General features: G+C 42.4%; 1 protein-coding gene across 2 annotated transcripts; it reads left to right on the top strand.

Moving 5' to 3' along the window:
* Positions 1 to 5,603: 5,603 nt before the first annotated feature.
* On the top strand, positions 5,604 to 25,151 carry LOC310783380 (ankyrin repeat and SOCS box protein 1-like). 2 transcript variants are annotated; one of them, XM_083644229.1, is made up of 5 exons: positions 5,604 to 5,715; positions 8,057 to 8,275; positions 12,962 to 13,261; positions 21,860 to 22,197; positions 24,372 to 25,151. In XM_083644229.1, the coding sequence occupies exons 2-5, from the start codon at positions 8,172 to 8,174 to the stop codon at positions 24,500 to 24,502; spliced, it is 873 nt and encodes a 290-aa protein (XP_083500355.1). In that variant the 5' UTR covers positions 5,604 to 5,715; positions 8,057 to 8,171; the 3' UTR covers positions 24,503 to 25,151. The 2 variants fall into 2 exon arrangements, with proteins under 2 accessions (XP_083500355.1, XP_083500356.1); XM_083644230.1 differs by having other exon boundaries at positions 5,608 to 5,715; positions 8,171 to 8,275.
* Positions 25,152 to 26,826: the final 1,675 nt, after the last annotated feature.

Here is a 26,826-nt window from a genome sequence, read left to right as displayed (position 1 = left end):
CCAACAAGCTGACATAATGTCAGCTTATCTAAACACTAAATCAGGTGGATCAGTGATGCCATGATCAGTTCAGTCAGAAACAGACAGAAATTAACTGTCTGTTCAATTCTGTATATGACAGAAACACAGTCAGCTGTTGACAGAGCTGACCCTTTCCAACATGGCATCCAGAGGATGTATATGACGTGAAAGCCCCCTATATACAAAAGATAATAGACACAAATGAGCACATCAAATCCAAGTACTTTATTGCAATGTTTTGACCTGGAAGTGTTGTGAATAAACTACTGGTAGTTTGAATGCGGGGTGAGATATCTGTCCTCACTGATGCTTCTCAGAAACTCTGATATGAATTGATGTTACACTCTCACTGCATGATGAGACTGTATGAACCTATCTATAATGCATCCTGTATATCAGCATGGATCATGTATCTGAGATGATAATGTTGTACTTTGGTTTGCATGCATTCTGTTTGGAACCAGACGTTCTGCTGAGAACCAAACGTTCTGCTGGGGAACCAAGCCCGTTCTCAAGGAGGCCCCCTCCGACGGCGTCAAATACTGCTAAATACGTTCCCCTGGAGGCCCCCACCATATCCAAACCCTAACCCCAACCAAGTGGCTACCCTAAGCCCCTAACACACACACACACACACACACACACACACACATGCCCCCAAGGCGTCACTAACCTTTGCCTCACCCCAACCAGGTGCTTCCGTGCGCACACGCGTACTCCGACGCACAAGGCAGTATTTGACGCCCACGGGATGAGAATGTTTTGGGGAACCAGACGTTCTACTGGGAACCGGACGTTCTGCTGGGACCCAGACGTTCTGCTGAGAACCCAACGTTGTGCTGGGAACCAGACGTTCTGCTGTAAATATGTTATATTAAATAGCTGTAAAAGAAAAGTGAATAAACTATAATCCATGAAATGCTTTATCCCAGAATATAATTCAACCGTCACTTTATGTCTGTATGTAGCTCATATATGACACGTGTATCATTATGAAGTATGCTGTGTTGACTCTGTGTTACAGCCTAATAAAGTATTACTTACCTTTACCCTGTGTTGCCCCCCCTCACCTTCCCCCCACAAACACACTTTCCGCCCCTGGCCCACATTCGTTTTACGTTGAGGGTGTCGTTTATGTAGGGATGTAGTTTAGTTTAGTTTATTTCGGACCAGAAATACAAATACACTTTAGAGCACAATAATAATAGTAACATTTTAAAATGTTACAGATGATATAAATCGAAGCAAAATGATCCAGCAAAGTAGCTAAAGGTTGAAAACTATAAAAGCCTACTGGCATCCGTCCTTCAAATATCAAAACTTCAGCATTTGATAATGCACTTTCTAAAAGAAAGACAATGACACATGAAATATACAAAAAGTATCTCAGGGAAGGTCTTGCAATTATTCTCTAGCCATCATTTCTTCTTTTCAGATGAGCCTTGAGAGAATGTTTAAAGAAATTCAGTCTTTATGCCTTGTACTGAAGCAGGTAAATTATTCAAAAAAAGTTGACAGCGGGCGCTGCACTGCGGCTGCCCACTGCTCATAGTTCTAGGAAGGTTCATAGTAGAGGATGGGTCAAATGCAGAGCATGAATTTCCCTATGGGTATAAATAAAGGATAACTTAACTATAGCAGTGTTACAAAATGAGGTTTGCGTTTGACGTCTAGAAGTGGGTATACTCAATGCCGACTGAAAAATAAGTAGGTATACTCCGTATAGTATCACTCAGTAGACTATTAGTACTTTGTAACGTTCTAGGCTACTTCACGTCAAAAATAAATGTCTTGCAATAAATAAATAAAAAGTTAAATTTAAGCACAGAAAAATGACTGCTCTTTTCTGAGTTCTATCTTTTTTTTAAATCATGTAGCTTGTAGCCTATTACCACTTAGCCTACTGCTGCAAAATATTTATTTTTCCCACAGGGATCATTGAAGTTCAATATAATCTATTCTAATAGGCTATACAACTTAATAACTCTGGACAGTCAAAATCACAAAACATACGTGATAAACTGAAAGTGTTTTTGTCAGATCATTGTTCTGAGCAGAGATGCTCACAAGTAATTTGTTGCAAGTCCAAGTCAAGTCTCAAGTGTTTGAGCTAGAGTCCAATCAAGTCTCAAGTGTTTGAGCTAGAGTCCAATCAAGTCTCAAGTGTTTGAGCTAGAGTCCAAGTCAAGTCTCAAGTGTTTGAGCTAGAGTCCAAGTCAAGTCTCAAGTGTTTGAGCTAGAGTCCAATCAAGTCTCAAGTGTTTGAGCTAGAGTCCAATCAAGTCTCAAGTGTTTGAGCTAGAGTCCAAGTCAAGTCTCAAGTGTTTGAGCTAGAGTCCAAGTCAAGTCTCAAGTCTTTGGTCACAAGTCCAAGTCAATTATGTCTCAAGTCTCTTATGGAGGAGTGTTCTATCATCTGCTGCATACCATCCAGTCTGCTTAGAACACTGCATAGCTAAAACTAAGGAATTCAAATCATGCACTGTATTATCCTCACTCCTTTATTAGCATACATACAGTATCAGCATTGAGAAGTTGTTAAGATCACTTTGCAATATGCAATATGCAATATGAAAACACACGCATGCACGCACACGCACACACACACACACACACACAATGAAAGCTTTCATTTAAAGTTAATAACTGATTGTATAGAGAGGGTGGCTAAAAATGAACATAGACTAACGTTACTCAGGGACAGGGTAACAGGAAAAAATGCTAACATTATTAGACATGCAACAATAACTGTAACCTATTTTTTGTGCAACAGAATAACATTCAGCTCATCAGACATTTCCTTAAGATTAAAGATGGTTGACAAGTCCCAAATCTCGAGTCTGAGTCAAGTCTCAAGTCACTGTGTGTCACTGAAGAGCATTTTATGAATAAGAAGTATTTTTGCAGTTTGTTCCTCACATTTAAAGATCTTATTTGAATGAATAAAAAGATGAATGGAACAGACTTGTATGGCTACATGACTGCAATTTACGAGAATGCTTAAATTATTTTTATATTTAACATTTTACTGACATCAAAGCTTGAAAAATGTTATTGTTCTAAAGCTAAATGGCAGTTGGTGAATCTGGTTAATTCCACATTGATAAGACGGACCAATCAGAAGATTACAAATACAATCAGTGGTTCCTAGCCGTTGTTGCCATGAGCTGTGGACCTCCAATATCGCCGCCAGAGGGCAGCATCCACCAACTGAAAGCCCTCTATAGCAGCCAGTGGTTCTCAAACGTTTTCACATCAATTGGAGTCAAGGACCCTAAATTGACGCAATTAGACGACAGAGTCAGACCCCCACTTGAACCTACCATTGATAGACAGATCTTTATGACATTCTATAACTAAATAAGTCAGAGTAAAGTAATTGGGATCATATTAAACTTAGTCTCACGTAGTCAGACCCACCGTCGACGTCATCAAGCTTCCCGCGACGGCTGGCACTGCGAGACTATATTGAACTAGAAGTCCTAAGGCATCAATTGGTACCAACCATCTTCCCTTGTGGGGAATTCAGGGGGCTAAATAACACTCCAAAGTTAGGCTACATTTTGGAAAAACTTTTTTCAAAGAGTTGTCCTGACCTCTCACCTCAAGCTATTTGAATGAAAATAGGTTCCCATGTCTTCCCTTTAGAGATGAATTCAAGATTCAAGATATTTATTATTGAAGTATGGACGTGTGAAATTATTTTTTTCACCCTTTATAGGGACAGTGCAGCATTAATGAACATTTGCATGTAAATGTGCCGGATTGTAGCCTTAGCTAATTTCCATCTGTAGTCCCTCGACAGGTAGTCTCTTAGAACAGACGAGTTGGCTTCCGCAATTTTCAAATGCTTCCGCCATACCGTCTGTACTTCGTAGGGGAGAATCATGCACCAACCGGAATGGGAAGTAGAAAGGCGGGTCTTCCGCTCATTAGTCCAATCAGAATCCAATATGCGCATTTTTCGTGGACCCACGTGTCGTGATTGGTCGGATTCTGTCGAACTTCTTTCCTGTCTGAAGGTTTTTTTCCCAACTTCCTTGTGCATGTTCTGGGGGTGTAACGTAGGTATATAGCTGCATTCGCCGGATGTAGATGAGACAGTCTGTTTTAAGAGACTACTCGACAGGTAGATGTAAAGTGCATTGAGTTAGAAAAGAAAAAGTAGTAGGCTACATAGGGCAACTGACAGGGATACAATGTAAGTAACACATAGGCTACATATAGCCTACATATGGGATAGTGTACATAATATAGGCCTACATAAAGGAGACATTGGAATTTCAGGGATATATACATAGGCTATATACAAAGAAACAAAAACAGGAAACAAAAGTGAAATGTTATGTGGTCTCTTCTGTTTCTAAATATATCTGAACCGTTTGGTTTGAGCAAGTAAAACGATTTTCATAAGCATTTTAGAAAATGTCTATGGGGAAATAAATGGCGAATGAAAATCTCTGGTACAGTGCTGAAGCAGGAAGTGACGTTCCACTTTGGCTCTCGCAAAGCATTTCAGAATAAAAGCATTGATTCTGCAACTCTACCATATAAGATATGCCCAACAAAACATCTCGAGTAAGAAAATGCAACTGTGTGTACGCTCGAGCGTGTGTGAACGTGAACGGGGTGCTCCTGAGAGAGAGAGCATTGCAACGCATTTCAGAATAAAAGCATTGCTTCTACAACTCCACAGCCTATATCCCCAATAAAAAATCTGGAGTAGCAAAATACAACTATAGACGGTTTTAACTTGACAACAAAAACAGTCTAAATTGAACCCCCGCTCACAGCTGTTGCAGTGTTTGCTATGGACATAAAAGAAAAAAAAAACATTCAAGTGCAGGACTGAACATTCCGTGAAAACCGTCTATACTACAGCTGAGCAGCGAAAACAAAAGTAACGATGTCGAGTGAATATTTCTGCAGTTTGCCGAATGCTGAGAAAAAGGAAGTGCTGTGGGGTTGCGCTCTGGTGAAAACCGTCTATACATTCTTTATATATTTTTCCATGATAATATGACCGCTGTAATGATTGTTAGTTGAAAGTTACCCACAGAACAATTTTTGGCATTTCTTGACTACTGATTACGACACAGGTCACCTTTCATACACAAGTTCTAGCCTATGTAGGCCTACTCTTGGTATAGCCTCAAGGAAGAATGACTGATGAGTCTCGTGTTGAGGCTACTCCTGGTATTTACTCCCAGGCTTGGGAGCCACTAATGGGCCCAGAACTCTTTATATGGGACTTGCTTGACTGTGGGGACACGTACTGGATGTGGGACAGAGCTTTGCTTTATTTTTTGTTGTGTATTTCTTTCTTTCTTCCTTTTTTCTTTTTCACTTCGTCTATGGTTGTTTTTTTGTACTTTGTTAAATAAATGAAATAAATATAACAAAAAGGAGAAGTTCTAGCCTATGTCGAAGATGCCTATGTTAGATGTTGCTTGCTTTTCTTTACGAAATAATGACAATATAAAATAAAAAGATCTTCGAGTTTAGTGAATTTGTAGAAATGGCCATTTATTCTGAAAAAACGCGAACCGGAAGTGTTTTCTTTAACGAACTGACGGACACAACAACAAACAAGCCTCGAAACGAGTCGACAACATTACTGCAGGACAGGAGAGAGAAGAAGCGAGAAGTCTGTCTGCCTTTCTCCTAAGAAAAACACGTAACTTAACGTTACAGGTGAGGTGGTGAGTGGGTCATAACCTTACAGAGTGTTTCAACAGAGAGAGATAACAAACGTCTGTGCAGAGTTGTCCCTCATCCCCGCCTCGCGGCGGCAGCACACTGTAACATAATGCGACGTGTTTACTGTTTAAAAAACATCTCATCGTTTTTGTGGCCGAGAAATGATCTGCTGACGTCATAGTTGATTAATGTTATTTCAGCTCGGGTCATTTTTGGCTGATATTCAGTCTGTCGAGCTAAAATGGCACAAGACAAGAGCATTTGGCTCATTACATTAGCGACACGAAGATGCATTGTTAGAGATGGATATTTTAAGTCATTTAAATATTCGAGTAGGCCTACTCTCACTCTAGTATGAATGAGTAATCGGGTACTTGCAAAAAGAAGAAAAAAGAGGAAAGAAATCTAACATAATTGGGGGGTCCGTGTCCGAGTGGAAACACACAAGCGGAACCAAAGTGTGGCTATGCTAAACGGCTAATTTCGTAACGTTATGCTAAATGCCTATCTATTGCTGTATCTCATGCTTTCACATTGATTTAAACAATACGAGGGATCAGCCGAGCAGCATTTTTGTAAACAAACCGTGTCACTGGGTGGCAACGGCAATGGGACCCTATGGAGCCAGAGTGGCGCGAGGCTTGAGTGTCAGACTAGCCGGCCAACTCTGTTTACATTTTAAAAACGGTGACAGCTCACACAACTTTAACACGACATGCATATATTATACATCAAACTCTTGAGCTAATTCTGCTCTCACTCAGAATGTCAAAATATAAGCGGTGGGATGTATAGTTTTTGAGATATTAACGTTTGTTTGGCACAACTCATACTATTAACTGCCGCGGGGTTCTGCATTTCTGGGTGTCAAGTGACGTCACGCTGATTCGTCCTATTCATACGTAGGGACACTCTGGAGTTACTTCTGCTGCTTTTACTGGGGGCTCGGGGCTCGCTCTCTTATTCACCTTATTCTTTGCCCACACATGGACGCTTCCGCATTACGTCATTTCGTAATAGTATTTCCGTTTTAGACTTGCCAAAAACCCCGCAGGCAAGATGGCCGCCCACACTCCCCTCCTAAACTGGCAGAATTACTCCCCCATAAACTAACATATCTTGGCCAATAAGTATGTAACATACAACATAAAACAACCCGTAATATCTTAATTTTATGTAGAATGCAGAGTACATGTAACTGTTTAGTTAAACTTGCATTCCAGGAATATTGTGCTCTAAAGATGACGTTAGTGGCTCGAGACTGTTTCGTCCTGAAACCCACACGTGTTGCGCCAGCGTAACCTATGTGGGATTCGAAATAACGCATCCGAGATATAAAACGTTATGAATATAGCCACGTTATAAACAACTAACTAACGCTGGTGATCCGTATGGAAACAGTGTTACTCGAAATGGTTAAAAGTTATATCAATTTGGTCATTCAGTGGCATTTTACTGCCATATAACATAACTAACTAGCGGCTAATATTAGTCACACTACAGTAGGCAACTAGCGCTGAACCGGAAGAACAAATATGTTTGCGTCAACGCGGAAGAGAGAAAAAGTGGGCGTGGTGAATAAGGTGAATAGAGACACTGCATGAAATAGGCCACGCCCATCACGGGGGAAAGGCTCTGTTCATTTCCAGACACCGTGGAAGCGTGTCCATGCGTCATTTTCCTTGAATTAAACATAGCTAAAAGCTGTTGTGTGGTGGGCTGCGCAGACAACAAATGTAAAAAATCGCCAGTTAAAGTTTTTTGTACTCCTGAGCAAAACAAGAAAGGCATTGAGAATTGGCGAGAAGAAAAATGTGGATCTAGCTGTCAAGGAAGTACGTTGGAGTGTTCATCTTCCGTATATACAATCTTTTGTGCAACACGCAACCATGCACGTGACATAGGAGAACGCCAGGATTGGGCGTGGTTTCTGAATGATGACGCGTTACGCAGTGTCTCTATGGGTTACGCCCACTGACGCCAAGCTCAATCCAAAAACCATACTGATTTTCCATTATATCGTTCATACTTTTCCACTGACAGCCCTCCACATTAACAATGCCGCTGCCTGCTACAACCAACAGGCTCGTCAACACTTTTCAACACCGGCCATATGCTAGGTTTGAACCTAGCCTTGTTTGTGTTTTATAACCACACTGATGTGATATGAAGGATCTATTCTAAAGTCACGTCTCTGGAGGGCTGCGTGAACTCCTGGCTCTGCTTGGTTGTTTACAGTTTTGTTTACTGTTGTGTTTACTGTGGTTTTGTTTACTGTTTTGCTTGTTGTAAGTGGGTTTTTAGATTGTGACTGACCAAGCTGTAATGTGTTCAGCTCTCTCCTGTGTGTGTGTGTGTGTGTGTGTGTGTGTGTGTGTGTGTGTGTGTGCGTGTGCGTGCGACGTGCGTGCGCGCGTGTGTGTGCGCACGCCTGTCTGTGTGACGGCAGCATGGCAGCAGATGATGAGCCAGAGCAGATGATGCGTCTCCACCAGGACGACGTGGTGAACCTGGAGACCCTGAAGAAGAAGCTGCAGGAAGATGGCTTCAAACGGTGAGGACGAGCCTACAGGGCTGGTTGATATAAACTCAGGTCCATCAATATTTGGACATTGGACACAGTCTTCATCATTTTGGCTCTGTACACCACCACAATGGATTTGAAATTGATTGATTGATTGATTGATTGATTGATTGATTATTTTATTTGGTCTCCCTTAGGAGAAACTTGTTGTGGACGACAAGCTCAAGCTGCAGCATACAGATAACAGTAGCAGTGATACATACAGAAACACCAGCTTATCACCATGGGCATCAACACATCTACTATAACATAAAATTTATCATGACAGTTATCATGACATGTGACATCATCCCCACACACATTTAGCATCCACCCATATTCCCACCCTGGATGTGCCACTCACCGACACACACACATGCACAGTTGCGCACGCTCTCTCTCTCACACACACACACACACACACACACAGGTCGCAAGTACAAAAAGTATCTGTAGTAGGCTACATGGTCCTCAGGTCCGTCTGTCCTCTCTTAGCTGCTCATTAATAAGGTTAATTGATTGAGGGACAAACAAGTTTTTATAACGATTGTGTTTGCACAAAGGGACCCTGTACCTCCTTCCTGACTGTAAGAGCTCAAACTGGGAGTGCAGTACATGCGAGGGGTCATCTAAGATGTTGTTGGCCTGCCGAGTAGCAGACTGGACATATATGTCCTGGAGACCAGGGGGTGGGGGCTGCCCCATTACCTTCCCTGCTGTCTTGACCAAGTTGGATATTTGAGCTTTTGTCTTAACCGTTAGGTTTCCGAACCAGCTAGTTATTCCATAGCGCAGCACCGACTCAATGGTCGCTCTATATGAATGTATATGAATGAAACAATCAAGATGTGCTTTAACTGCAGACTTCCAGCTTTAATTTGAGGTTGTTTATATCCAAATCAGGTAAATAGTGTAGGAATTACAGCAATGTTTATATGTGGTCGCCCCTTAAGGGACCAAAAGTAATTAGACAAACTAACATCATATCATAAATCAAATTGTCACTAGGGATCCACAATGTGGGACTCAATTTCTGAATCCTCCCCAACAAAGTCACACAGATATGCCTCTGTAGCCACGCTCATCCAAATGTCATTAGTCAGTGCCATACTGTCAGTCTTCTTAGGGGACATTCAGACCAAAAGCGTTTTTGGAGCTGCCAGCGTCTTTCTGCAATTCATTCTCTATGTAAGGACGCGCTAGACGTGCTCCTCTTTTATTTTTATTTTTTTTATATTTTATTTTGAAGTTTTCAATATAGACAAAAAACAACACAATGCAACTCATTCCCATTAAATACAACAAAAAAAAAACTAATAGAAATTACTAGAAGAAAAGAAAAATAAGAGAAAAAAAAGAAAAAATATATATAATATTTCATGAAATACAGTAAGATATCTCAACCAAGTTTTATTTTTATTTTTTTAAAGGTGTTTAAGTGTTCTAATATATAGTGGAACCAGTTCAGAAGTCATAGCAAGTTCACAGTTGGTAGGGGTAATATTTTCAAGTACTCAATAAAAGGTTGCCAAATACTTAGAAATACATCAAATCTGTTTTTCAGAACATACATGATTTTCTCTAAAGAAATACAATTACGGTAGTCATCTCTGTTATCCATTTTGATATAGAGAGAGGGGAATCCGATTTCCAGGTTAGGGCAATGCACTTTCTGGAAACAGCAAGGGCTATGTCGATGAATTTTCTAGTACTTTGACTTAACTTCAAGTTTGATACATTTCCCAAGAGACAGAGCTCTGGGTCGAATGGAATTGAGGTGTTTGTAATTTTGGTTAACGTATCACATAAGTCACTCCAAAATGTTGTGACTTTAACACACTGCCATGTGCAATGTAACATTGTGCCCTCATCAATACCGCATCGAAAACACAGGTTTGAAATTGTGGAATTATAACGGTGTAGTTTATGAGGGGTGAGGTAGAGTTGGTGAGGGAAGTTGTAGTTGACGAGCCTGAATCTGGCATTTACAGTAGCAAACATGCTGTTCTGACATAGGTCAGACCAGAGGTCTTTATCTATAGTGGTGCCTAGTTCAGTTTCCCATCTCTCTCTTGATCGATGTATGTTTTGTTTTGGATAATGATCAATCATTATGGAATATACCCTACTAATAAATCATTCTGAACCTTTGACATTATGAAACACCTCCTCCAACTTTGTCAAATCAGGTAATGACATTTGTTCACCCAAAGACGTGCTCCTCTTTTAATGAACGCACCTGGCGTTTAGCGCTGGTGGCGTCTGTTTACATTAGAGGAAAAGCGCCCTGATCGTCTTTTTCACTCTTCCCACCTTCTCTCCTCCCGAGGGATTTTCAACCTCGGCTGCTGCCAGAATTGCCAATAATCTGGCTTTCATGTTGACAGTGAACAACATCAAACAGACAAAACTAGCTGGCTACCGTCTGTGTGGTCGTTGTGTTCTGATCTGTACTGCACGCGACTACAGGGGAAAACAAACGGAGCGGGAAAAAAAAACGCTCCGTGTGCTCTGTTTTGTGCACAATGCAAGCGCTCTCAACATGAGTTTCATAGTGTTCTGACTGAAAAAAACACTTTTGGTGTGAATGTCCCCTTAAGCTGCTTCTTCAATTTGAATTGAGATAGGATATGATAGACTTTTAGTGTCCCGAAGGAAATTTGTCTTGGACACATTCAGTGGCTGCTGTTAAAATACAGATAACAAGTACAAAACAAATTAAAAGCTGCTTTACCGGGGGCAGCCTTTGGTTAGCTTGCTGTTTTAGGGCTTTGATGGATAGGGGGACAAAGGAGTTTTTAAAACGGTTGAACCTGCACTATGCAGGTTTATGACTTGTCTGAAAAGGGCTATAGTGATGTAGCCGAGTGTCCGGGTCGGCGTATTACTTACACTTTGTTAATAAAACAATAAACGAGAGTCAGGCTGTAACGTTATAACACGTTTCCACATTTATTCTCAAGGCTGCTTTATGCTCACCATGCCGTGAAGGGCGCGGGGGTGGAGCGAGGGCCGGGCGCGTCAAATGACGTAAATGTGTTGGGCGTGGTTGGGCACTACCTCCGTAGCGCGCCCACCGTGTACCTGAAGATTTTTCTCACAGCGCGACCTCCGCACGGCTTCTCTCCAAACATGGCCGCTTTCAAGCCACTGAGCCCTGAACACTGAGCTGTGTTTTCACCACATTTCTTGACCCATGTGGTAGGCTAAACCAAGACAAGTTGATTTGCAACTGTTCATTTTTAGTCATTTCACCAAGTAAATGTGTTGTGTTGAGAGCATGATTGAGAGGGGAGCGTACCTATGTTCCCCGGGTCCTATATTCCCCGGGTCCTATGTTCCCCGTTTTTGTGGGACCGGGGAACATAGAACCCTTCCTAACCTCCCCCAGACCCTAACCCAAAACCTAACCTCTCCCACCCCTCACGCCTAAACCTAAGGTCGGCATTGCGGGTGGTCGGCATAGCGGATAGACACCCCAAATGTTAACGGAGAGTGTTAAAAACGGGGAACATAGGACCCGGGGAACATAGGGATGACCCCATTGAGAGAGATTAAAAGCAGCACAGAGTAGGCAATCAGGGCTGAGAAGTGAACGGCTCTTCAGTAAAAACAAGTTTGGTGATTCATTCATGTGCTGATGTGCGGTCGTTTGAGAGTGAAAGCGCACTCAGTACTGCACATGCGTTTAATTGCGACTTTTTCACGGGCTGTTCTCACTATTACCATTGTACAATACATGCTGATCATTTGGCTGATCACTTCTGAGTATAAAAGCATCTGCCCCAGCGCGAGGTCCGCACGGTGACTTGCGGAGCTCCACCCCACGGAGCTTGCTCGAGTATAATGAGCCCTTCAGACAGCTAGCGCCTAGCGTTAGCACACTAGTCAACACCGGCTCTGTCAACAACATAAGTCCCCCACTTCCTGTTCTACGGCAACTTTGAGGGGACATCCACAGAGCCTCGCATACCCACTGAACAGTCCGTTACAGTGATATCATTGCGCCCTCTGGAGGATCATTGAAAAATTATTTGAAAACACCGTTCTACTGACAGAATGCACGTTGATTTTTGTTTTGTTTTGATCGAGTAATTTTTCACATGATCGAGTAAATCCTTAACGAGCGAGTAATCGAGCTTCGATTAATTGTGTGCATCCCTAATTGTCACCAAAACACACATTGGATCATAAATTAAACCTACTGATGTGATTTTGTGATTAATCAATGGTTATGGTTCACACATATGCTCAGGTGCTTGGTTATTAGGGTTGTGCCGATTGGTGATCGGATCGTATATTGCCGACTCAATGGCTGAAATGACGATTGATTTTCCCTAGCCGATCTCGATCGCCCCCGCCCCCCGTGTGTGGCTGCTCCCTGAGAGCAGAGATGCGACGCAGCAGTTTGACTGAGCAGAGTGTGTGTTCAGACCAGACCATTAACAAATGCTACTAGCCTACTGCAGGGTCAAAGCAATCCATTCCAATCTGTCCAAACTTAATACCGATCTAACTTTGTATGTATAGTTAATGAGGGGAGAGACAGTGAACATAGAGGCTGGATTCGAGTTTTTCTTTTTTGCAACAGAATTCATAACCTTGTTTTAAAGACCCATGATAGCATATGGGACCTTTAAACATTTTACCCACCCCCCACCCCGTGTTGGCCACCAGGTGTATCAATGAGAAGTTGATGTGGTGCCATGGCCCGATGCCGGGTACGGCTCTGTGGTACACAGCCATGATGGGCCGGGCTGCCTGTGTGAGCTACCTGCTCTCCCAGGGTGCCCAGGTGGACGCGCTGGATGAGGAGGGCTGCACGGCGCTGTACTGGGCCGTGGTTGCAGGCCACCTGGACGTGGTGCGGGTCCTCCTGGAGGCCGACGCCGACCCCAACGGAAGCCTGTTCCGCATCACCCCACTCTACCTCGCTGCCCAGGGGGGGCGCTTGGACATATTGCAGGAACTCATCAAGTGAGTCACATCATAACGTTTTCGCCATTCATTACGTTCATAGGCTGTTTCATCTGTGATGAGTGAGCACTCTTCATCATTGTATTAATTTACCACATTATGATCCTCGGGGAGTGGGTAGGGATGGGCATTTTAAGTAATTTAATACAATAGTACTCTCCTTCTATTATGGACGAGTAATCGGGTACTCGGAGGGGGGGTGGCCTTGTGGAAACACAACACAAGCAGAACCCAAGTTTGCAGTTAATTTCGCATTAGCCATATGCCAAGTAACAAGTAAGAATATCTATTACAATGATAATAATGACGACTGTGTAGGGGCTGTTCACACTACGTTAACGTTTGTTTGAGTAGTAGACAATTGTGGGAAAAGTGAAGGCTTTTTCCAGTACATGTCCGCTATAATCCATACTGCTTTATGATCACTGTTACGCAAATCCACTGATTAGGCTACAACGTCTGATCTTCTGTCAAAAAGTGTTAACTGCAATAGTGTTAGCTGCTAACTGCTAGCCACCTTATTGGCACTTTCCAAATCAGCAAACAAGAGACTGCTTTTCATCTGCCCCATTGACGTTCTCCTTGTGCTTTATGCACACGTGGTTAAGCATCGAACTGGTATGTCCATGTTTTGCTAGTTTGACTTTGCATATCTTGCACTGCACAGTCATTTCGTCGTGTTTCCAAACATTACTCTGATGCTGCGCAATGGTGCCTAGCTGTATCGCGTACAATCTGTATCGTGTATATCTGATCCACGTGGGGGGTGGGGTGAGTACCCGAACAGCTGAAACGTTACTCGAGTACTGACGTTACAAAGGAGTACTCGAGTACCCCAGTACTCCCGCCCATCCCTAGTAGGGGGAGTGGCTGGGTTAGGGGTAGGACCATGTTGAAAACGATTAGCCGTGTTGTTGAGGTACTCTCAAACATTGCCTAAAGTGCCATAAGGCTGAATGGCCACAACACTGTACAGTGGGCTTCAAGGTAGCACTTGTTAATTTCATGGCCATTTTATGAACTTTTAACGGGCATTCTCAAATACACTACTGCCGCATGCGCTAGGACGTGTCATCAGTGATGTTATCTGGGGTCGTAAGGTGTTTCGGGTCTGTCAACATCATACACCCTCGCCCAGTAGACCCAGCCGAGGCCAATTAAGACCCCGACTCACGTCCCAGAAGCCGCTACGGATCAGCCTTACTACTCTATCTGCAACGTTGCCCGCGGGAGGGGTAAAAGAGAACCCAATCCGCTGCAATAGAGCTAGTGCTACGCCGCAGTATTGGCCCTTCGGTGCATGGAGGATCTAGGCTCTGTGGGTTTCTCCCGGCCGTGCTCCTCCTTCGTCTCACCAGACCCCCCTCATGTCAAAGGCAATCCAGAGGCTGAAGGGATGCCTCAAGGACGCCTCAAGAGGGCCTGTGCGCTGCACGTCATTTACCTGCGTCGAGCACCTCGCTCTAGCCTGGAGGACCCCAGGCCGCGCCGATCTTGCGCAGATTTTCAGGAGGCTAATCCGTAGCGTTTGTGGATTTCTCCCTCACGAGAGAGCCAAGATGGGGTGCTAATCCCATCCCGTACCGGGTTGCCGTCTCTCCGGCCGTCAACTGTCTCTCCAGCTCGTCACCAAACTATACTTGGTTGTCACCTAGTCTTTCCTAAGTGTCACTGGCCAGAGGCAAGCCAGGATTCTACATTCTCAAATACACTACTGCCGCATGCGCTAGGACGTGTCATCAGTGATGTTATCACATTTTGCCGCAAGCACCCATTCATTTCTGACACTTGACACATAACGTTACTACACATGCCAAGTTTGCAGAGCATTCTGGGTTTAAAATGTAAAGCCATTATGATGGTAAAGGATGCCCCCTCCAGTATTATTGTTCTAACATGAGATCCTACACACAGGGCTCCCATGGGTCCTTGAAATCCTTGAAAATTGAGTTGGGGGGGGGGGGGGGGGGGGGTTGAAAATGGACATGAAATAGACATGGGTCATTGCATGTGTCTCACCGTCTGTGTGTCCTTGTTTCCCACCCACCTGCCTTGAGGAAGAGATGGTCACGTGCGTGCTAGGGGTGTCAAAATTAATCGTTTATATGGATGGGCGGGAGTACTTGGTTACCCGAGTACTCCTTCATAATGTTAGTACTCGAGTAACGTCTACCCTGTCTGGGTAAAAATAAAAAAATAAAAAAGTCAACTCCACTTAACCGCAATGCACGGGGGATGTGCGGGCAGTGTTAACAAGCACTCCCTATGCCCAGTTCAGAGAAGCAGAGGAGGAGAGGGAGAAGTCGGTTGTGTTGTAAACTAGGGCTGGGCGATGTGACGGAATATATCGTTTTCACGATAGAAAATGTATTTCGTTTCATATGATGCTCTATCGTTTATATCGTTGTGTTGCAAATCACAATCTTTATGGCAATATTGTCCGTCATTTGGATGACGCTGTGCTTTCGTCATTCTGTGTTGTTTTTTTTACTCACGTCCACAGTCCACACACGCACCAGACACTGTCAACAAGCTGAGTGGCACAAATCAGCCGGTGAGTAAAGAGCAGGGAGAAGTTACGTCCGCTTAGTCTGCAGGCATTTGCGCTGTCTTAAGTCCGTGTTTGATATATTGATATCCTCGTAACGTTAAACCTGGCAAAACATCTTCTCTCATCCTCTTGTCATCCCAAGGAAATCCATTGAGGAGCCAAACCAAACGTCTAGCTTGCTAAAGCTAGCTAGTTAGCTTATAGCTTTCCTTGAGTTGTGTTTGTTACATAACCGGGAAATCCCGGAGTGGAGTATTTTTGTTGAGTGAACTGAACTGGTAACATGGAAATCCCGAAGTGGAGGATTTTTGTTCCTTTATCAACGAACCGAGAGAACTGGACTGAACTATAAATAACTTTTAATCTACTCGTTTTGCTCTAATGTAATCTTTGAAAATTGAACTGGTGGTGTGGTTCAGTTTGTGTTTCATTCTACTGCCCTGCAACTCATTATACATTTGTTTGTGTTGTAAAGAATAGCCATGCTTATCTGTATTCTGAATGCATGTATCCTTTGTGGGATTTGACATTGACAAAATTTTAACTGGTTTCACCGCTACATAAATAAATGGCCATGTGGTCATTTTATATAAACTATGAATTCAATTTACAGAAAATATGCTATATCATCATGTATATCGTTATCCGGATATGAAATGACCTTTATCGGGATATGAGATTTTGGTCATATCGCCCAGCCCTATTAGTCCAGGCAAAGTAACTCATTTTGGAACCAAAAAACAAACTAATTGTAAAATAATTTTTTGCAGCTTAGATCATTTCTATGAGGTGTCCAGAACAACATACTAAAAGTCCTAAGAAATCCTAGTTGAGGAAATATGTTTAATTCTCATCAATCCAAGATGTGTGCCAGTAAGGCCAGACAACAATACACCCCAATGGGGCTATTTTTTTCCTTTACTCCTATCAAAATAAAACTTTATACAATGAAAGTATCCATGAAAAGTAAAAAATTTTGTATTACAAGTTTCTTTGAGAATGAATTTGAATATGCAAATGAGCTATACACTAATCGAATATAGGCTACCCAAAATATACCCGCATAGGAGTAAAGGAAAAAATGAAGCCTATCACAATCAAACCTCAGACAGTGAAAGTATACATGAAAAGGAACTTTTTTGTTTTACAAGTTTCTTGGAAAAATCTATTTTAAATATGCAAATGAGCTCAACACTAGGCCTAATTGACTTGTCCAATAAGCCATAAAGTCACAAGTAAAACAGGGGCCAAATAACTAACACATTCATGTATATTCAGTAAGTTAACCTATGCATAAACAAGATAAATTTGAAGTCACTTGCCACACTTACCTGGGTCACTTGCCACAAAAATACTTATATTGACCTTAAGAATTGATTGCACAATCTTGCCTCCAGTTGCTTTCTAAATTATTATTTTTTATTTGCGAACAAGCCTAACCAGATAGAAATGTCTAGTTAGAAAGGAGTTGGTGGGAGGTACGGTGGTGCAGTGGTAAGCACTATCGCCTCACAGCTCGAAGGTCGTGGGTTCGATTCCCACCTGGGACGATGTGAACGCTGAAGGAATGCGTGCCCGTCCGCATGTCCTCGAGTGCCCACCGCCTGGGTGGGGTCGTCAAAAGGGCCTTTCTGTGTGGAGTTTGCATGTTCTCCCCGTGCCTCTCGGGGGTTTCCTTCATATAGGAACCCCCTTCACAAAAACATGCAATATCCTGGTTGCTAATGTGGTTCCTCCTCTGGTCGTTAAGGGCGCCTGTTCAGAGGGAGGGGAACTGGTTGGAATAGCGTGAACCTCCCACGTGCTATGTCCTACCGGTGAAGCTTCCTCTGGCAGGTGAAAAGAAGCGGCTGACTGACTGCCCATGTCTCGGAGGAAGCATGGAGCCAGTCTCGGCTCTCCCCAGATCGGCAGAGGATGGAGTAGCAACCAGGATTGAGGAAATCAAGTGAGCACTAATGGGGGATAAAATGGGATAAAAAATCGGGAAAATTAAAAAAAAAAAAGAAGAAAGGAGTTGGTAACTTAAAATGTTCCGATTGGGTTTCTAGCCTAGATATTGCTGTTGCTAGCTTCTCATAACACTGCAAAGCTACTTTACAAATGGTGGAAGTCTGATGTGTGGCCCGCCTGGTCTGAAATACTTGCTTACTACAAAAACAGAAGCAGTTTTGGTGTCTGGCAAAATTATTTAAAGAGCTGGAATGTCTGGAAAGTGTGTCTATCTGGTTTTTCATCTGTCTTCTGTGTGAGAGTGAATCGTTTAGTTGGTAAGAATGACTTCTGCCTGTTATCTCGTAATCTTACCAACAATACCAATTATTTGTAAATCTACCAGCCCAAAATGTAATCTCACCACGTTACTAATGACTAAGATGGCTATTCTGACTTTCTGTCATGTCATTAGGTTAGGCTTGTTCGCAAATAAAAAATAATAATTTAGAAAGCAACTGGAGGCAAGATTGTGCAATCAATTCTTAAGGTCAATATAAGTCTTTTTGTGGCAAGTGACCCAGGTAAGTGTGGCAAGTGACTTCAAATTTATCTTGTTTATGCATGGGTTAACTTACTGAATAGACATGAATGTGTTAGTTATTTGGCCCCTGTTTTACTTGTGACTTTATGGCTTATTGGACAAGTCAATTAGGCCTAGTGTTGAGCTCATTTGCAAATTTAAAATAGATTTTTCCAAGAAACTTGTAAAACAAAAAAGTTCCTTTTCATGTATACTTTCACTGTGTGAGGTTTGATTGTGATAGGCTTCATTTTTCCTTTACTCCTATGCGGGTATATTTTGGGTAGCCTATATTCGATTAGTGTATAGCTCATTTGCATATTCAAATTCATTTTCAAAGAAACTTGTAATACAAAAAATGTTACTTTGCATGGATACTTTCATTGTATAAAGTTTTATTTTGATAGGAGTAAAGGAAAAAAATAGCCCCATTGGGGTGTATTGTTGTCTGGCCTTACTGGCACACATCTTGGATTGATGAGAATTAAACATATTTCCTCAACTAGGATTTCTTAGGACTTTTAGTATGTTGTTCTGGACACCTCATAGAAATGATCTAAGCTGCAAAAAATTATTTTACAATTAGTTTGTCGTAAAACGCTACTTTGCCTGGACTATATTGTAAACATGTTAAAGAGAAAAGAGAAACTTCACACTCCACTTCATTCTTTCCTGTTTTCAACCGAATGGGAGTAACGTTACAAGTCTTCAACTGTCAATTCAACTCGCATGTTTCCATGAAGTCGCTCCATTATAGGCTGCTGAGATGTGAAACACGTTTCTGTCTCTCCTTAACATAACGATAGGTTCCAAAACAGTCCAGCCCACACAAATCTAACGTTATCCGCCAGTAATTCTGTCCGTTTTCTGCCAGCTATTTAAATTCAACACACACGTTAAGGGTCCGGATCTGTAGCATTAACGTTATTTGTTTTGCACCTTTCAATATTGGTAGTGATATATCCAAGACGCTGGTGTCTCACATGCAGAGGTTAGCTGTCCTTATAAACATGCATTGCAGCGACGCAGCCAAATGGTATTGAACTTCATAAATTTTTAATTAATCGTCCGTGTGGGGTGGGCGGTGGGGCGGGAGGGAAGTACCCGATTACTCGTTCATAATAGAAGGAGAGTACTCAAAGTATTTAAGTTATTTAAGATGCCCATCCCTAGAAATGCATCGCGATGCATCGTTGACAATTGTTGACAGATGAATCGTTTGTTTAAAATTTATGTTGAGATTCAGATTTTAAAGCACTTTCTAAATTAAAAAAAGGGAGTTGATATTTATCTGACTGCTTGTATTAATTGATGAAAATGTAGACATGTGCAGTAATAATAAATCCAAAAATTGAGGATGTGATACTTGGAGCTGCGATACTTTGAGCTGTATTGAGATGCATTGTAGAATCGAATCGATTGGAATCGTTGACAGATGAATCATGATCGAATCGTGAGGCCAGTGGAGATTCACAGGTTAAACAGTGGCAAGCACAGTGGCAAGCTAATGTTAAGCTAACTTTCAGCTATGCTTGGAAAATGTAAAAAATAATTCTCAATGTTGTAATGGTATTTAACCTGGATCCAAACTATGCCATGTTGAGTCATTGAATTTGAGGGAATTGGGCCTGGAAAGTCCTTGAATTTGATGTATAAGGTGTGGGAACTAGAGGTCGACCGATATTGCTTTTTCAATGGCCGATGCCGATATTTAGAGAGCAGGGCGGCCGATGGCCGATATATAATGCCGATTATTTTAGTTTTTTTCATTCGATAAAATACGATTAAAATAAACTCCTCAAAAAATGTTCTGAAACGTTATTTCGCTCGATTATTTCTCCCCTTTAATAATATCAATTGGTATTGTATTTTATATCGTTGGAAAGCCTGATTAGTCACCTTTACAACGGGGTACAACTTGTAAGGATTGTGCATTCGTGGAATGAGAAACACACAGCTAAACGTGTGGGTAGCACCCCCAAAAAATGTGCCAAAATCTCCTGCAATATTCTTCTGTTGGTATTTTTTTTAAAGAAATATAGTAGCCTAGATTTCCATTATCCATTCATGCACATTGAAAATCGAATATAACATTATACTGTAGGCCTACATCTAATATAAGATGTTATCTTAGCCAGTACATTAACATGTTTCTGATTATTCTTTTTATTAAATAGAAAAATACATTGGGTTATGCGGTATAGATTTCAGTAGTGGCTGGTAGGCTATAGTGAGAGAGCAGTATGTCAGAGAACTCATTCATGCACTGTTCTATACATTAACAATAATAATAATAATAATAATGTAACTGTTTAGATTTGCTGTCATTTGAGGGGAGAAGTGTGTTTGCAAAAGATGATGGTGAGGTGAGTGAGGAAACAGTTACAGTAGGCTCATGGGTGCATGAGAAGACTCACATTCCTAGCTTTCAAAGCTCAATAGCCTATATACTCTCACTAACTCTTATACGTTTACTGTCTGTAATGCTATGATTGCAGCCAGGGGGGATGCATGTAGCCTACTGTGAAACGCTCGGGTTGATAAGAATGCAACATAAGGTAGACGCAAGCCAGTCCAATCGTCCGTCTGCGACGAGTCAATCCAACATTATTTACAGCAGATTGCATGAGCTCAAAACTTTTTCACGCATTAAATAACAACTGTCCCAAGACATGTTTTCGTATGTTACATTCGTATGAATGTTTGACAGGCTCGTGTAGACTGTATAGGAGGAATGCTATGCTATCTCATTAAACAGTAAACACACACGGAGCTATTTAGCCTACTACTAGGAAGCTGTTCCTTCAGCAAAACACTGTTGACAAGTAGCGTTAACGCTAGCTTTTGGACTCCCCCTTGTTGAATCTCTAACCCACATTAATGCAACCTGCTCTAAACGTTGGAATGACTGGTCGCTTGAGACTAATTGAACTGGCTTGCATCTGGTTGTTTCACAGTTTCTAATGACATGCGTCCCCCCGCAAATTGCGGGCCGCAATCAATATTAACGTTACAGACAGTAAACTTATAAGAGTGAGTGAGAGTATATGTTGAGCTTTGAAAGCTAGGAGTGCGAATCTTACCGTAGTTTTCTTAGTTTAAGATCTAGCAAGCATGTATCACAGTAAGTGTGGACTCGACAGTCCTTTGAACAGACACCGCAGCTATCCCAAATCCAAGGAAGGGGGAGGGGTGAAAGGGGAGGGGTGAGCAGCCACACTGTAAATACTTGTAAACCAGCCTTTCTCCGTGGAGTTTAACACTACAATGTTAGTTTCTTCCAGATAGGAACCCCCGCTAAATAATAATAATAACAATAACAATAATAATAATAATAAATAATAATAATTGTAATAAAAAATCGGCCTTGTGAGCAAGGCAGAGGCCGATGCCGATTAATTAAAAATGCCAATAATCGGCCCCAATTAATCGGCCGGCCGATTAATCGTCGACCTCTAGTGGGAACCCTGTTAAAGCGATGCATTTTCCTCAGATGGCCTCAAAATCCAAACCATGTGTTGGTGCTCCTCAGGTTTGGTGTGGATGTGGACCTGGATGTGGACCCTCAGCTGCTGCAGTGTGACCGCTGGGCGATGCAGGGTGTCCTGAAGGCGTCTCCTCTCTACATCAGCGCCGTCTCAGGTCACCTGGAGGTGTTCAGTCTGCTGCTCCACTCCGCTGGCCTGCTGAGCCGGCCCACAGCTTCCTGCCTGCTGCACAGTGTGCTGCTGGGCGGCTGCAGCACCGCCTTTGTTCGGCTGCTCCTGGAGCACGGAGCGGATCCGGACCGGATCAGCTGGGAGGGCTGGGGGCACGCCGTGCTGCAGAAGATGGACCCAGAGGCAGTCAAAGTCTTTCTGGAGGCCAGGAGTGAGTTAAACACCAAGCCCTGTGTGCTGAGCAAGTGTTTGGCAAGTTACTGGAAATTAGTAATTAGTTACTAGTTACTTGTCTCAAATTTAATTACTTTACAAATTACTAATAAAAGTAATTAGTTACTAGGGAAAGTAACTTTTGCGTTACTTTTAAAAGTCTGCTTCACTTGTCTTATTACTTATACACTTATTCTTATACACTTGTCACATTATTGTAGTATTGCTGTGGCACATTGTGGGACAAGACATACTGTCCAATCATATCTACATTGGACCTGCATGCAGTGTAGGAAGAAAGAAAACTGTCTGAAAAATGGGGGCATTTACAAAACTAGATTATCAGGCTAAGCGGCCTTCAAATCTAGTTTGGTGGGACGTGACACAAACGTGACACAAATCGTGTTTGACAGACCGCCTGTCCACCTATGCAACTTTATTATAGGATTTAGAGGACATTAAAAAAAGTAATTAGTGCATAAGTTGCTAAAGCGTAGTGTGGTTGTGTGTATCTGTGTGTTCTTCGTCTGGCAACCAGCTTGCAGGTGCTGAGTGTGTGTTAAAGATGGAAATGGGAATTAAATTAATTTAATGAAAATAAAATCCTCAAAATGTAACGGGAAATTTTTGCCCTTGGTCCAAAAAGGTTCACATCGTTTAACTTAAATTAATAGTGTTTAATTGTTCATATGAAAAGACGTAGGTTTTGTTTGTCATACCTGACAGTTTCGACTGCTGACTTCCTGCAGTCTTCTTCAGAGACGCCACGTGATGTTACTGTGACGTCTCATATGGCTGGTTTATGTCGGTTTGGCCATCCCACCTGGATAGATGGGATGACCATGCCCTCTGTTGGCCGGGATGCAGTCCTCCATAAACTACCGGCCAACAGGGGGCAAACCGACATAAACCAGCCTTATGACACGTCACATAACATCATGTGATGTCTCTGAAGAAGACTGCAGGAAGTCAGCAGTCGAAACTGTCAGGTATGACAAACAAAACCTATGTCTTTTCATATGAGCCTAGAAAAATACATCATCCCTGTGGTACTCTATTGGGGAGGATTATAGCCTACTCAAGGTCATTGACCTCTGGGGCTTATAGCCTACTCAAGGTCATTAGCCTCTGGGGCTTATAGCCTACTCAAGGTCATTGACCTCTGGGGCTTATAGCCTACTCTAGGTCATTCGCTTCTGGGGCTTATAGCCTACTCAAGGTCATTAGCCTCTGGGGCTTATAGCCTACTCAAGGTCATTAGCCTCTGCGGCTTATAGCCTACTCAAGGTCATTAGCATCTGGGGGTTATAGCCTACTCACGGTCATTAGCCTCTGGGGCTTATAGCCTACTCAAGGTCATTAGCTTCTGGAGCTTATAGCCTTTTCAAGGTCATTAGCCTCTGTGGCTTATAGCCTACTCAAGGTCATTAGCCTCCGGGGGTTATAGTCTATACAAGGTCATTAGCCTCTGGGGCTTATAGCCTAGTCAAGGTCATTAGCTTCTGCTGCTTATAGCCACCCAAGGTCATTAACATCTGGGGGTTATAGCCTACTCAAGGTCATTAGCCTCTGGGGCTTATAGCCTACACAAGGTCATTAGCTTCTGGAGCTTATAGTCTACTCAAGGTCATTAGCCTCTGCAGCTTATAGCCTACTCAAGGTCATTAGCCTATGGGGCTTAAGCCTACTCAAGGTCATCAACCTCTGGGGCTTATAGCCTACTCAAGGTCATTAGCCTCTGCAGCTTATAGCCTACTCAAGGTCATTAGCCTCTGCGGCTTATAGCCTACTCAAGGTCATTAGCATCTGGGGCTCTGGCTGCAGCTGCAGCGTGTGCTGCATTTTTGCCGGGCAGGGAGGCGGCGTCTCTCCCCGGACTAGGTCTGATGATCCTAAACCGGATAATCCTCTGAAGTTGTCCGCTATTTTTACATTCTAAAGTAACTAGTAACTAGACCATTTCAATTTCAATAACTGTAATTGAGTTACTATACTAAATTTGACAATTTTGCAACCATAGTCCAGGGGGCCGCTAAAAACCACACTAAATTAAAGGTCCTTGTAGCTGCTTAGCACATGATCATTTTAGTGCTATGGTGTGTGCCTCTCTTCAGTGATGTTGTGTTGTTGTCGTCGTTGTTGTTGTTAATGTCTGTCTGTGCTTGTTGTCAGGATGTCCTCGCAGTCTGGAAAACGCCTGTCGGATCCGGATCCGTGAAGTTCTGGGAAGACATCGCCTGGACCAAGTCCACTCTCTGCCCTTACCTCTGCTCATTCAGAACTTCCTGCTACACGAAAACTGACAAAGTCCACTCACTGCCCTTACCTCAGCACATAGAGTCCGCAGGAATGAGTCCGGAAAACCTGGATGTTTGCACTTCGGGCTCTTATGTGTAAAAGTCTATGGGATTTTTGTGTGAGGATTTTGGTGAAATGCTTGAAATAAGGTCTGTGGTTAACAAAAGTTTATGAAACAGATAACTTTGTGTTCAGCAAGATAATCTTCACAAATGAAGATCACTTTTATCACTTTTGAAGCATTTTCTGAAAATAGGCTTTGAATATCATAAAAGTGGTCCACATTTATTTTGTGAAGATTATCTTGCTGAACACAAAGTTCACCGTTTCTTAAGCTTTTCTTAACCACAGACCTTATTTCAAGCATTTAACCAAAATCCCCAAACCAAAATCCCACTGACTTTTACACCTAAGAGCCGGAATTGCAGGGACTTCTGGGTAAGCCTACAAAAATACCTGCGGTACTCTACTGTATTCAGAACTTCCTGCTCCACCAGAACTGAGGAGGACTGTAGGTTTATGGTGTTTGTGGCTTTATCTACCACAGAGCAGTCTACTTGGATTTTTTTTTCATGTTTGTTTGTTTTATTTTATTTTTCTCCTCAAGCATGCGGTCTTATCTGGCTTTGTTATAAAGTTATTTAGTTTTTTGGATCAAGTGTTTTTCTGACCCCACCACCAGCACACACCCAAAGTCACGCCCTCTTCCGGGTTCGGCATAAGAACCAAGGGATTTAATTCGCCATGTTTTTGAGACCGTAGAACATTTCACTCAAACTAAAACTAAATAGCGGATTAAAAAATAAATGTTTTTATATTTCACTCTGAGTGAAATGTTCTATGGTCTCTCCAGATTCTTCTGATTAAATATAGCTGAATCCCTGGGTTTGACCAAGTAAAACTATTTTTACAAGCATTTTACAAAATGTCTATGGAAAAATGAATGGCAGATGAAATCCCTTGGTTCATATGCCTAAAGCCCCCCAAACTAGCCTGGTAACCAGCCCAAATGAAGCCTTCATTAGGATCTGGACGCCTGTCTATCCACCAGTGATTCAGTGATGTATTTTTCAGCCCCAACTGATTGGTTGCTGTCTGTGTCGATCATCGAACTTAGACGATTCTGTGCCAAAGAACTTAAATTGATAAAAATGGAAGCTAATACCTTGTTCCACCGATTATTCCACTGCAACCCAATGACAGCAGCACTGTCCTCTCTTTGATAAACTCTTTGTCTGGTCCAGAGCGAAATACCGGAAACTGTACCAGGAACAGCTGCCATGACACTCTCCCCGCATCAATATATATATATTTTTTAAAGCCACAATATTGTTATAAATATGAACAACTAGCCAACATATATCAAAGCTGGTGGGCCTTATGGAAAAAGAGTGACTCAAATTGCTTGACAGTTATATCAACTGGTCATTCAGTGGCGTTTTACTGCCACATAACTAACGTGCTAACAGCTAGGTAGCCTACCTATTAACATACAGGTGTGTTGTTGAAGCACTCTGTAATGCATTATTGGTAACGTTAGATTCATTATTTAATAAGGTCCTGCTGCCTACATCGACCAGCCAATCAGGTGTCCCGGGCAGTATCTGTCCTGAATAAACGCAGTGGATGGGCGTGGGTCCAGACCCCCATAGACCAGACCGGCACATCTGGGTACTTCAGAAAACGTGAAGGCCGTGCCCCTTTTTAGGGGAAAAGACAAGCCTTCAATGTAAAATAGCAGTGAAAAAACATCTATAGAAAAAGAACAGAATGAATTTAGTTTATAAATGACCCAAAGACACCATGACATGACAATATATTTCAACTCGGCGGGTCATAGGCAATAGTACTTGCCTTATATGAACACTGTATCCAGCCCACTGATGAGTTTCCACCAGGTTACATGCATCATCCACATTGACGGTGTCACCCATAATCTATTAAAAAAAACGAAAATCACGCCAAGGTTCCTGACGGAGGAGGAAGCGAGGGGAAGCGTTGTCAAATAAAAAAAATTTGGTTTTACCCTCATTTAGGTTAAGAAAGTTGGCGCTCATCCAGGTTTTGATCTCAGCTAAGCAGTCAAGGAGTGGATGTAGTGCAGTCTTACCTTTGTTGGCCTTTAGGGGGAGGTAGAGCTGTACATCGTCTGCAAAACAGTGGAAGGCCATGTTGTGCTTTGAGGATTTCACCTAGGGGCAACATATATAGTAAGAAGAGGGTGGGTCCCAAAATCGACCATTGGGGCACCCCGCAGTTAACACGTTGAGTGCCAATGACGAGATATCTCGGCTTACAGGATCCAACCGTTGAGTGCCAAGGACGAGAT

Source organism: Poromitra crassiceps, assembly GCF_964638095.1.
Source record: "Poromitra crassiceps genome assembly, chromosome: 10".
Taxonomy (NCBI): Eukaryota; Metazoa; Chordata; class Actinopteri; order Beryciformes; family Melamphaidae; genus Poromitra; species Poromitra crassiceps.
Note: the sequence above shows the minus strand (reverse complement) of the source record. Positions and strands in the feature narration are given on the sequence as shown.